This window comes from Dermacentor andersoni, chromosome 1 (assembly GCF_023375885.2).
Source record: "Dermacentor andersoni chromosome 1, qqDerAnde1_hic_scaffold, whole genome shotgun sequence".
Classification (NCBI taxonomy): Eukaryota; Metazoa; Arthropoda; class Arachnida; order Ixodida; family Ixodidae; genus Dermacentor; species Dermacentor andersoni.
The window spans coordinates 50,492,706-50,505,841 of NC_092814.1; the positions used below are offsets into that span (position 1 = coordinate 50,492,706).

Sequence of the window (13,136 nt, forward strand, 5' to 3'; positions counted from 1 at the left end):
GAATGCAACAGCCAGTGGTGATTCGACTGGGTAAAGGCAGTCACTGCTCTGTACAACGGCAGGGGTTACAGGTGTTGTAGAGGTTGCCGTACTCTTCCTTCTCGACATGTTCGGAGAGCGTAGGAGTTGGTAGGAGCATAGAGCACGATTGATTCGGTTTCGCCTTGCAGTAGGTGGTAATGCGCAGTTGTTCCGGCGTTCTGCCTGTTTCTTTGTGACGTTTCCTCCCAATATGCTTGTGCAGTTTCGGTCGTTCATTTTAACTTCTCCGTTTATCGTCTGCATTGGAAGTTCGATTATGAGTGCAGCAACTTCACATTGCTGGCAGACATGTCTTTACGGAGGAGCGTGCGCTGAAGGCAGCCGTGGTAGAGATTTAATATGCCGCGATATAATCACGTAGTACGTGCAGGACTGTGTGTGGTGGTCCCACATATGGCCGGTATGGGACATCCCGTTGAAAACATCCTTCGGACATCCATAGGATTAAAGTTTTGGGATTTTGTTTAGATCCCAGAAGTTCAATCGTGTGGATGTCTGAAGGATGTCTTAAATAGGACATCCCGAATTTAATGTCCACATGGTACCCTGTGGACGTCCTGAGCGGGACTTGGACGTTCGGATCTAATCGGGATGTCCAGAGGATATTCGTGGTCCAATGGGAGGATAGATCGCGGAGGAGGTCACTTTCAATGGACATGATAGTAAGCGAGTTCACCTTGTCGTCAAGGAGGCTCGAACGAAGGCGATTTTTTATCAGCGACAACTTGGAAAACGATCGTTCGGTCTCACAGTTTGCCACGGGTATGAAGTACATTCACAAGGCAATAGAAAGGTTCGGAAACGCATCAATAAGCTTTCTTTAGTGCAGCAACTTCATTATTCCCAGGGAACTCGTGTTTTGGCACACAGAGTTGTGCAGAAAGTTCGCAAACTGAACGATTTCAGTGGAAAATGCTGGCTCCAAATCATTTTTGTAGGTCTACACCAACTTCTCAGCCATGCTGTGCCAGAGAGACCTCGCTCCCAACTTCTGTCAGCAATTTTAAGAATCCGAACCTTTCGCAGAGTTGTGCGTAGGCAGCCTTTCGCACTCGCAAAGCAGAGCCTAGACTGTCAAGTGCAACATTGTAGGTCTCTACGATAAACTTTTTTCTACCTTGTAGCGCACTATCGCTTTTTCCGTCCGGGTGCCTACTCAAAACGATGCGTTTGCCTTCATCCTGATAACATTGATTGTTAGCGTGCGTGCTCTGTCTTCGAAGGTATCAAAGAGAGGTCACATAGAATTAACAAAGCCTTCTAGAGAGCTCAGCAGGTCTACAGCAGTTGAAATGTCTAGGCCTGGTTTCTGAAGTGCTACGCTCGTTTTGTCAAAGCGCTCCCAGATTTCACTCCAGAAAATCGCAATGAATGCAGTCTCTAGTTTTGTCATTTTCTTGGAGAGAGTGCGCTTCGTTCCTAGTGTCACCGTTTTCTTCCTCGTTCTTTGATATAGCTTCAAGGCAACACAAGACTGCATTCAAATTGTTCAGAATGGCCTTACATAATTCAGCGTGTCTTGACCACCTGGTCTCAGAGAGACTTTTCAAAACAAGCTGCTGGCCAGTTCCGCCCATGCTGTCCAAAAGATACCTCCGTCGCTTAGGTGAGGCAGCAAAGAACACATATAGTCTCTGAATTACACTGAAAGATTTGATGCCTCAAGACAACTGTCAACGCTGCACGCGCCAACTAAGTTCAGTGAATGACCAGCACACGGGACGTAGACTGCCAATTCGTTCAGGTGTTTGATTTGAGCTTGCAGTCCTTTGTATTTTCCTGACATATTACTCGCATTATCATAAGCTTGGCCCCTACAATCATCAATTGAGATGCCATTGGTCGTCAAGAGGGACATCACGGTATCGAAAAGATACAAGCCGGTATGCGATTCAATTGGAACAAATTAATCCAAGAAAGCGTTCGTACACTTTCCCATTTAAATAGTATCGTAAAACTGACAGCTGATCAAGGTGAGTAAGGTCTGGAGTCGAATCGACAATTAAAGAGAACTATTTTGCGTGTTTCACTTCGTCAACGAGACGTTCCTCGACAGCCTTTGCCATATGCTCGATGAATTCATCACAAATGGTTTTTGACAGATACGATGGGTGACCTTTTCCTTTGTTCCCGTAGCGTTTGATGTGCTCCTCTAGAAAGAGATCAAACGTTGCCAAAATGGCTTCAAGCACTCCCATACAATTGCCATTTCTCGTTGAACCAAAAATCTCCCCACTGCCCCTAAACGCTAGGTTGCGCTCAGCTAGAAGCTTAACTACGACTACGCGCTTCAACACCTCTGTCCAGTAAGCGGTCTCAGTGACAAGATTCTTAACCAGCTCCTTGTCAATTGTGCTACTAGAGTTAGAGCGGGTGTTGGTGGTGGTGGTACAAACTTTATTTAGTGAAGGAGGAGGAAAGAACTTTATTGCGTGCCCTGCGAGTTGGTGGGGAGGGCCGAAGGCCCCGCCTAGGTGACGGCCAGGAGTTCGTGGGTCCTGGCGGCGTCCTCGGCCCGCTGGACGGCCCATAGTTGATCCTCGAGGGCGGGGCTGAGCAGCGCGGCTTCCCAGCGCGTGCGAAGGCTGCTGCTAGAGGCCGCGTTTTCTTTATTGTTATTTATCCCTCGGCATTCCCATAATATATGCTCCAGAGTGGCTCTGGATTCACATGTTTTGCATTTGTCCGTAGGATATACATCCGGATATATGATGTGCGAGAGCGCAGGATTCGGATACGTCTTAGTTTGTAACTACCGCCATGCGACAGACTGCTCTTTTGTCAATTGTGCGTGAGGTCGAGGGAATATGCGCCTCTGTAACCTATAATGTTTCGTAATGTCATTATATGTTGTCATTCTGTCCTCCCACTCCCACTCATTTACCGCACCGTCACGTCCGGAGGGTGTGGGGGCGTCACTTGCGACTGCGGCTCGGTCCGCAAGCCCTCGAGCCGCGTCGTGTGCCGCCTCGTTGTTGCCGTCCTCCGCGAGGGTGTGAGCGGGTGTCCAGGTGATGTATATCTTTCTTTTGTAATTTTGGCCTCCTGCAAGAAGAATGCGTAGTGCCTCCGGGGAGATTCGGCCGTTGGCAAAGTTTCTTATTGCCGTCTGAGAGTCGCTGACTATCACGGTTGCGTTAGTCTGAGCTACTGCGAGCGCTATGGCTACTTCTTCAGCTATCTCGTTACTTGTGGTGCGTATCGTCGCGCACGCCTTGCACCGTTTCTCCCTATCGATTACGGCTGCCGTAAACCCCCGCCTGCGACTGTATCGAGCCGCGTCTACGAACACTGCGCCCTTGTCGCTGCCGAATTTCTTCTGTATTTGCTTCGCTCTGTTCTCTCTTCTGTCCTTATTGTGTTCTGGGTGCATGTTCTTAGGTATGGGAGGTATTATCAATCTTTCCTTCGTCTTTCTCGGGATGTCCACCTTGACACCGTGCTGTGTGTGGTAACCTATGTCTAATTTCTCTAGGATGTGTCTGCCTGCTCTAGTCTTAGAGAGGCGTTCATATTGTGCCGTACATTGCGCTTCAATGAGCTCGTCTATCGTGTTGTGTAGGCCTAATTGCAACAACTTGTCCGTGCTGGTGCTGATCGGTAGTCCTATGGCTAGTTTATATATTTTCCGAATGAGGCATTCTAATTTGATCTTTTCCGCGACCTGCCATTTTAAGTACGGCGCTACGTATACTATTCTACTCATTACGAAGGCCTGTATTAACCTGATCGTGTTTTCCTCTTTCATCCCGCTATGTTTATTTGTGAAGGCCAAAAAGAAAAGGAAATTAAGATGCCGCCGTTACGTGGGTGGCCTTCAGGCTGCCGGTCGTGGCCACCAGACCATGCCTGGCGGCGACTTCCGCTGCCCAGATCGTTAGCCGTAGCTGGCGAGCTACACTCTTACACTCTAAAAACAGTTTGCACCCTTTGGGGTGTATATTTGTCCCACAACAATAATCGTCATCTGCCTTGCTTGCGTTTCCTTTCTTGAAAACTCGGCGCTGGCTACTTTCCTGTCGAGAATGCTGCGTCACACTGATAACGCGCATGCCGTTCGTGACTGGGAAGTACCGGGCTCGCAGCGTTAAAGAAAGGAAACGCGGGCAAGACAGATGACGATTATTGTTGTGGGACAAATATACACCCCAAAGGGTGCAACTGTTTTTAGAGTGTAGGCAAAGTTACACCCTTTGGCTTGCCCCTTCTGCCACACAACAAATCGTTATCTGCCTTGATGCGTTTCCTTTCTTTAACGCTGCGAGCCCGGTACTTTCCAGTAACGAACGGCACGCCCGTTATCAGCATAGAACAGTTTACACCCTTTGGATTGCCCCTTCTGATAACGCGCGTGCCGTTCGTTACTGGAAAGTACCGGGCTCGCAGCGTTAAAGAAAGGAAACGCATCAAGGCAGATAACGATTATTGTTGTGTGGCAGAAGGGGCAAGCCAAAGGGTGTAACTTTGCCTAAGAGTGTATGCTGCCACGTAGTTCCGGTGCTCGACGCGATTTTCATGTGCGCAAACCTTTTCTTTTGCTCTTTTCCAATCAGAAAAGCCGTGCGTGGTGAAAGCACTGGGGTTGCTTGAAATCGAAAATAGTTTGCACACGAAACAGTAAGCGGAACATTTGGACTCCGAGCACATTAACCAGTGTCGATCGTACGCCTCCCCATTTACAGCCTTTCGTACGAAAAGATGAGGTGACATATAGCGTTTCTGAGTTTTGTATTGCCTTTCGGAAGACGGAAAATTTTCTGCCCGATTTTGAAAATACAATGGCCCTTTCTCAAGGCATACACTCAGAAAGCTGTCAGTAATAACGTCCGGCCACTTAGCGTGGTCCCTTCGGAAAATCTCGCAACCTACCTTCTTGCTGCGGGGGTGTCTGTACTTCTCTGTTGCCACAACGAGAAGCCGTCTCATTCGTCCACTCGAGGCACACTTTGTTGGTGGGAACATGTTATTTGAAGCCAAACAAACAGGAAACAAGTGAGTCGGTTCTTGGAGTGTTGTTTCCTGGCGCTCGTCAGTAGAAGGAGGCTCATCGGGGAAGTTTGGCACCTGTTGATCAGCAGTAGTAGAAATCGGGCGTGGCGGACCGGACACCTGGAGCTCTGTGGCAGGGGCCAGGCCGAGTAGCATAGACGTGGCTGACTGAGGAACAGGACAGGGCTCGGTTAGCGTCGGTTGCTCAGAAATATGGACGACCGAGGTTGGCACCGTTTTCACAGGATCCAGACAACCAAGATGAGTCAAACCTTGCTTCTTGCCAGGAAACCGTGGTGATGGAGTTAGCAAGTCCTCCACAGAAGCACAGTCGGTACTATTGGCAGTTTGACACGCACTCTGGGTAGAACGATCATACTGCTCCGCGGAAGCTGCATTCAGTAGGTACTTTGTCATCTTTGGTAGCTTCCTTTCACGCTCTTCTAACTTAGCCTTTCGTTTAGACGCACCACTTTGATGCTTCCGACCGAGCATTTTCGCATGAATGGATGCTAATTGTTCACCGGGCACTTCGTCAGTCCGACGCGACCGCAGGTGTCCAACGGTGGCCGTCCCGATGACTAGCGCACGCTGCCTGGATGGTCAGTGGCTGGCCGAGAGTGGTGCGTCCCCCGGGAGCTCCTCAGCGGGTGGGCTTATGCAAGCTTAACCGGCGGCTCGTGGTTGAATCGTAGCCCGCGATCAACTTCCTTTTATAGACGCGCGCCGCGTCTGCCTGTTACAAGCGCCAAAGCAGGCGTTTACATACGCATAGAGTTCCTTGCACAAATTCCCTCCTTCTCCGTACAAACTCACTCCTTCTCCCATTCCGGTCTCGTCTTCCTATTGGCTAGGAGCAATCGTCTGTTCTGGGAGGTTCTCGATTTTTCTTTCGCCCCGTCGACGCCGAACGAAGGGGAGAGGGCGACTCCTAGCGCGGACGAAGTTACGCGCCCTCCGTCGCCTCTGAGTCATCTTTTTCTACTTCTTTTTGGAAAGTTCGGCGGCCAGTCTCACCTACTTTTTCCGTCGGGCGCGCGCGAGGGTGCGCAGCCACTAGGCAGGAATGGGCCCTGGAGACAGGCCTTTGTGTCCAGCTCTCCAACTTCCCCCTTCCCTCTTCCACAACCCTAGCCCTAACAGTGAGCATTGAACAGTGAACGTAATTACGTGGCGCTTCTCGTATAAAGCATGGGAAAGATAAGTACGCAATTTTTTAAGTCATTTTATTAGAAAAAGATGCAGCAGAACCCACTTAACAATGACCATAGCAGTTAATGCGATTAGCAACGAAGCAAAATAGCAACATACCACTGAGATGTGTTCAGTATGAGGCATATATGCAGCCGGGCTCCTTTCTTGCACTGGACACGGCGGGTCATTCAGCGGCACCGCCACCAAGTCCGCACATGGCACTTGTGTGAATATACATCAGAGATGTTTTGCTGAATATATGACACGCTTTTGAATCTGCCCAAGCACTACAGAAATCTTTAAATCATTTTGTTTTTCGCCATTGACGAGTGGCACATACTAAGTGGTGCACAGTTGCCCAAGTTGGCGTCAAAGAGGTTCACTGAACAGCAACACATACCCAGTGACCCAAGTTGGTGTCAAAGAGGTTCATTGACGAGTGCCGTGCAAGCAGTGGCACATACCCAGTATTACACAGTACAAAAGGCGCGAAATGGATTAAACGATGTGCAGCACAGGTCCAGTCACCCAAGATGGTAAGGCGGTTGGTTTTAAACACAATTCCATCAGCACAACAGCTCAATGATCCACCCATTATGCCACGAACTTCCCAGTGAACTGCCACTTTCATGGCTGAGGGAAGCCACTTTTTGGCGGGAGATAGTATGCCCGACGTATTCACTTTTCATTAGCACCGCAAACGGTGCATCCGCTAGGGTCCCAACTCGAGCCATCATTGACGTCAGGCACGCCGTGCCTGACGTCCCATACGTCACGAGCCCCGCCTTCACTTTTTGCAGCACGGCGCACTTCCGCTGACGGCGTCGCGTGCGATTTTGCGCGCTGTGCACGAGGACACCTGACTAGTGGAATAAGTCAGTGCTACACAAATATTGAGGCAGACACAAGCAAATAACGGAGCATCATCGCGTGCTGCAATAATGTTTGCATTCTTCCAGTTTTCTGGGACCCTTGCAGTCGATTGACATCAAGAGAAAAAAAATGGAGCTGGGCAGGTCATGTAATGCGCTGGTTAGATAATGGTTGGACCATTATGGTTACAGAATGGGTACCAAGAGAAGGGAAACGCCGTCGAGGATGGCAGAAGACTAGGTGGAGCGATGTAATTAGGAAATTCGTGAATCCTAGTTGGAATCAGTTGGCGCAGGATAGGGGTAATTGGAGATCGCAGGGAGAGGCCTTCGTCCTGCAGTGGACATAAAACAGGCTGATGATGATGATGACAGCGTGCTGACCAGTCAAGTTCAAATTATCTGACAAGTCAATTTCATGACTGAAGTCTTGGCCCATATAAATCTATGAGCACCCACTGGGACCTTTGGTCTGGATTGAATCAACCAGGAAATTGAATTAACAGAAGTCTACTATACTTTCATTCAACCTATTTAACTACTATACAAGGTCAGGCCTACTAAATACTCGAAAGGCCTGAATGGCAGTGCCTGGAAGGTGGCAGTAAGTGAACCCAAAAAAATAAAACAATTACTGTCAGTGCAGTACAAGCCGACACAACCAAAATGCACTTACCGAGATAGATGGACTATTAAATACTCAACATTTTTTATAGACTATATTTTGTTCTCACTTGGAAGATAGTGGGTGGTAATAGTAGGTCAAGACATGGTGAAATGGGTATGCTACCCAAAACCTGTGAAACAGGTTTTGGGTAGCTATAGTGATAGGTTAGTGCTTGAGAATCTCTAAGACATCAATATTATCGCAAACAGAGCCTTAATAATCGAGGAATTGAGATAAATGCAGGACATGATTAGAGACTCCCCCCGGGACATTCACGCAGTTGCCCGATGATGAAAGCACTCCTCAGTCAAATTCTGTCGCTAGTACTCAACCACTAGTTCTTCAAGACATCCTTGTATTGTATTATAATACAAGATGAAATAAAATGCTACTTGTCCAGTTCTGTTTCACTTTTAGAAAAGGAACTCGTTGAAATTTCCCTCGACAACGACGCGGGCGATCGAAAGGTTTTGTTTTCGCTCGACTCCGCGTCGGCCACGCTTTCGCATATCAGTTTTTATCGTGTAGTGCTGCGCTGGTTTTGCTGGTTCGCGGCACTCACACAAATTGCAAGTAACAAAGAATTCAACTTCCATGTGATGTTGCGGGATGCCCGAACGGTCTATGCCACTTGACCAAACAACAGATGCAGCGGCGAATCCACCTCTCTGTCTTGGCTCAGTATCGCTGTCTGTCGGGCGCTGTTTTACTCACTGACGGCAGCAAAGGGTGGTGATGGCGCATGCAACATCACCACTCACTCACCCGGTTGGGTGGCGGGATATTTGAATTGTGATAAAGCTATTCGGACCCTTCAGATGCACTTTTCTCGTAAAGTAAGTCTTTTCTTGGCACGAAACAAGCATTGTGAGGTTTCTGCAATGGTATTTAAAGAGTCCATGTCAACTTAGTATTTGTCTTTAGTGTCCCTTAAAGCACAGGATTCTCAGACTACCTTCAGGCTTTAAGCATTTCGATCAGCATAATTCTAACTGCCTAAAATGGTACGGAGGGGCCTTCCTCAGCATATCCTAATGAAGTACATTTCCATAAATCATAACAGGCAAAAAATGCAATATTTTTTACAACAGCATGCTGCTCCTTCTCTCCATCCCCTCCATAGTCTGGGAGACACCCCAGTGGCAGCATGGTCAAATACAATGTACACAGACATTCTAGATAAACATAGCCTACTTTGAAAATGGATTAGGAGAGGGAGAAATGTTTGTGCTGCTGCCACAAAGATGCTCCATCATCACTGAAGTCCTTCTCACTTACCCTGGAACGAAATTCGCAATGCAGGACAGGTACCACAGAAGGTCAAGCATAACAAAATGTTTCTTAAACCACTAATCAGCTCACTATGAGCTGAGACACTGACGCACACAATCTGCCAAGAAACTTGCAATACAATGATCAACATCATTATAACATCCTTAAATTTATTTGAGTCATAACCTCAGGAATCCTTGTCACAATAACACTACTGATCCATCCTTGACAAGGGGGGCAATGGCACGGTAACGCATTATGTGTCGAGATCCTTCATCAAGATCAACAACTTCACCATCTCTGAAACAAAAAATAAAATGTTGCTCCATTTTCTAGAATGCAGGTACAATCAAAACATACAAAGGCAAAACATGGAAACAGCTTTCCGTGAGACATATGACCTAAAATATAGTAAAGGCTGCGTAAATCAAGCACCATCACAAGATAAAATATACATTCAATCCAGCTTGCTTGTGTGTGCCGTGACTCTGAAGCTTGTAATATGTGCACTGCCCTTAACAGAACCAATAACGCCAATATTTAGAATGTAGAGTGTGTCCAATGTAAATATGCTTTTGCCACCTGACCACAGGAGTTTCCAATTTAGGTCATGGTCAAAATGCCTGCAGTGCACACATTTTTAGTTTAGGTGCTGAAGTGTGTCCAAGCCCTTGCAGTCTGTGAGAATACACTTTTTATCACGATGGGCAACAGGAACTGAAAGCCAAAAGCTGTAAAAAATATGCTTTTTTTTTCTTTTTAAGGATTGGAACACAGCTTTCTTTTCCCCCACTCTAGAACAAAGCCAAAAAGAATCAATTACTGCTTTTGATTCGAGTCGACTGCCTTCTCCAAGCTTTTCATGTTTGCGTTGCCTGTAGTAAAACCTCGTTAATTTGGATTTCACGGGACCGTTAAAAATGCCGAATTAACCGAATGTTGAATTATCAAAAGTATATATATAAAAAAAACAATAAACAAATTCTTACTATTTCAACGCGCTTTTCTTCACTGAATGAATGCGCCAATCATGTTTCTATTTTGCACAAATGCAGTGCGGAAGCTGCAATTCTCGTCATCTAGTGGCTGATTAACGCTCGCAGTGGCGAAGGCCTCGCGAGTCACGACTTCCTTCACAGCGTGGCCGCAGCGCACGCATTCATCTGAGACAGGCTTTTTACTACTGTGCGCACATCCCAATTAATATTTTTCGCCAGTGAGCTGGTCGCCGTCCATCACGATGTAGCTGGTGCTTTTCATCCTCGAAAGCTTGTCATAATGAAACAACTGCTTGCCGCAACCACTGCGGACGAAGCTGTGGCGGCTGTAAAGGGCGACCTTGCGGTTCTGAAGGCACGCGGCCGACGCACTCAACGAGTCAAAAAGAAGCTACCGTCTGCTGCAATTGCAGACGAAACCGCGGCCGCTATCGACACGATCGTGGATGGCAACTACGCAGTTATGAAGGCACACGACCGACACGCGTACTGAGTCAAAACCGAGCTACTGCTTGCAGCAACCACTGCAGACGAAACCGGGGCCGCTACAAAGCAACTACAAGGCAACTGCGCAGTCATGAAGGCACGCGGCCAACGCGGTGCTGTGCGCAGTGGTAAATGCGAGAATAAAGGCTTTAAAGGCCCAAATAGGCACGAAGCGTTCTGGCATTGCTGTCATTCACGTGCGATTTCCACTGATGACTGTGGTGCTGCGGACTAGTGATGCGCTAACGCCATTTCTGCTCTTTCGCGTTGCACGTTTGCAACGTTCCAGCGCTCGCTGAGCTCCGAGGGTTGTCCGAATTACCCGAGGTGCGGCCAAATATGTATGAAGTAACGAGAGTTTCACTGCATTAGATAACGCGTACTCCTGCCAGGACCAAAGGACGAGTCCAAATTATCCAACTTTTTTAATTAACGAGGGTCGAGTCAACGAGGTTTCACTTACTTGTGCCTGAACCATGCTATGCATTTGCAAAATGAACATGAAGTGGTGGCACTGTTGCAGTTTCCAATGTGGTTCGCCAGGGCCAGGCATGTTAGTAATAACTGAACAGCATTAAAACTGATCACCATCAAGTGCTTTGGCCATACTGGGAGGCCTATTGGATTGCTGATAAAAGGAATCCCTCCTTAGCCAAGTGATTGCTTTTGACAACACTGGTACGCACATTGAAAGGGTGTAACAGAATTGCTTACTGTGAATCATGCAAACTAACTTAGGTTACTTAAAAAACCAAACACATCTTTTTTAAATATTGAGGGGGAAGAAGTTGGGGGAGGGGGTTGCTAAAATCATCATGAATTGATGATTTCCAATGACCACTGCATATGAAGCACACTAGAACTAAGAGACAAAAAGCACTGATATTTTTAACATTGGTATGCATGCCTTGTAGAGCGTCGACAGAATCCCATGGGGAATAACATAACAAATATAGTGTTATGTTATTCATTTAGTCTCTCTACATCCTCAGCCCTGCTTCATTTTAAGTGAAGAAATCTGGAGCAAATCCACATGTCATTGCACTGGTGCCTACCCCCACCAATAGGTGCCTCTATATCTTGACATCATGATGCATGGAAGCCGAAGAGTCTTCAAAGCTGACATTCTTAAACTAAAATATTGCACCAATGGTAAAAGTTGTGGCAGCATCTGTGAACTGGGAGAGGTGTGGTAGCAACAGTCTGTGTGTGTTCCTGCCGCAAATATCCACTACATTAGTTGTCAAGAAGCAACAGGTGAGAGTAGTCTGTTGAGCAAGACAAAAAAATTCTACGAGTTACTGAAACCATGACACAAATCTAAGCTTCCATCTATGCTTTCATCAATTAATGAAACAGCCCTTTCTGGCAGCTCCTTGTGGCTTAAATAATGCTGTGGGATGCGCAATGGTAGCATCACGGCAACTGTCACTTTGGTGCTTCTCTGAAAACAGAAGTCACTCTTTGTGGCAAGATCGCTACTGCTCCACCAACCATGTAGGGGAAAAAAAAAAACAATCTTTCCATCTTTCTTCCATGCTGCTACTGCTTCCCACTTCTCCCTCCCATTCTCCCACTGCATACTGCTGGTGCCTTTCAAGCGAATATGACCTTTCAAGCAAGACTGCAGATTCTCCCTCATGTGGCGGTATACTTGCTTTACCCGCCGTGGTGCCTTATTGGCTATGGCATTGCACTGCTAAGCACAAGGCCACGGGATCAAATCCCAACCTCGGCAGACACATTTCAGTGGGGGCGAAATACAAAAACACCTGTGTACTGTGCATTGGGTGCATGTTAAAGAACCCCAGGTGGTCAAAATTTATCCGCAGTACCCCACTATGGCATGCCTCATAATCATGTTGTGGTTACAGCACGCAAAGCCCAAGTAAAAAAATTTTGCTTTATGTTTATGACAAAAAAAGATGCATGGTTTCATTTCCCATGTTAAAAAGTGCTGCAAGTCACCTTAAAACTATAGTCCCATCTCAATTATGCCATTGAACCACTGTGTGCCTTTCAGTATGGGGAAGGTACATGCAGAAACAACAATTAAAGAAAGCTGTGACAGCACCTCTGTCACAAACAAGTCGTATCACTAAAAATGTGTGTGAGCATGTGAGCTCACATATATGAATGCACAATTGTGGTCCAAAAACCCAAAGCTTATGAAGCTTCTTCAGAAATTGATGTGACTAAACTGAATCTGGGATCATTCCTAATAAAGTAGCAGTATCAGTAAAGTAGCCGTAGGAGAAGTAAAGAAAGAAGAGTAGCAAGGTAATTTAAAATGCACTGACCTGCTTTGTGATGTTGCTTCCTCTACTAAAACACCCATTGTTTGTCTTTTCACCTTCAGAAACACAAACTCATCCAAGTCGGGACCTCCATCTGTACCACAAATGAAGTGAATCATAGGTTAGAAACTTCTCATGGTACGAAATACTTGAGTGATCAAATGTTATACACAGACAAAAAATAATAAAACATAACTTTTGTTATGAACTTAACACTTTTTACTGGCCAGAGCCAGTAAGATGGTTCAGGGCTGTTTTTCCCACCTGGCATGCATGCACAATATCACTGTCTATGAGACTGTTTTCAAGATCTCAAACT

The 13,136-nt window shown here is 46.7% G+C and overlaps 1 protein-coding gene across 2 annotated transcripts in view; it reads right to left on the reverse strand.

Annotated features, from left to right (window-relative positions):
• Positions 1–9,182: 9,182 nt before the first annotated feature.
• The window catches only part of Sld5 (DNA replication complex GINS protein Sld5), a 28,584-nt gene continuing 24,630 nt past the window's right edge, over positions 9,183–13,136 (reverse strand). For both annotated transcript variants that reach the window (XM_072288325.1, XM_050194265.3), the window contains exons 5-6: positions 12,821–12,911; positions 9,183–9,336 (exon numbers count right to left, since the gene is read on the reverse strand). In XM_072288325.1, the coding sequence (XP_072144426.1) occupies positions 9,237–9,336; positions 12,821–12,911 (191 nt within the window). In that variant the 3' untranslated portion in view covers positions 9,183–9,236. The remainder of the gene's footprint in view (positions 9,337–12,820; positions 12,912–13,136) is intronic.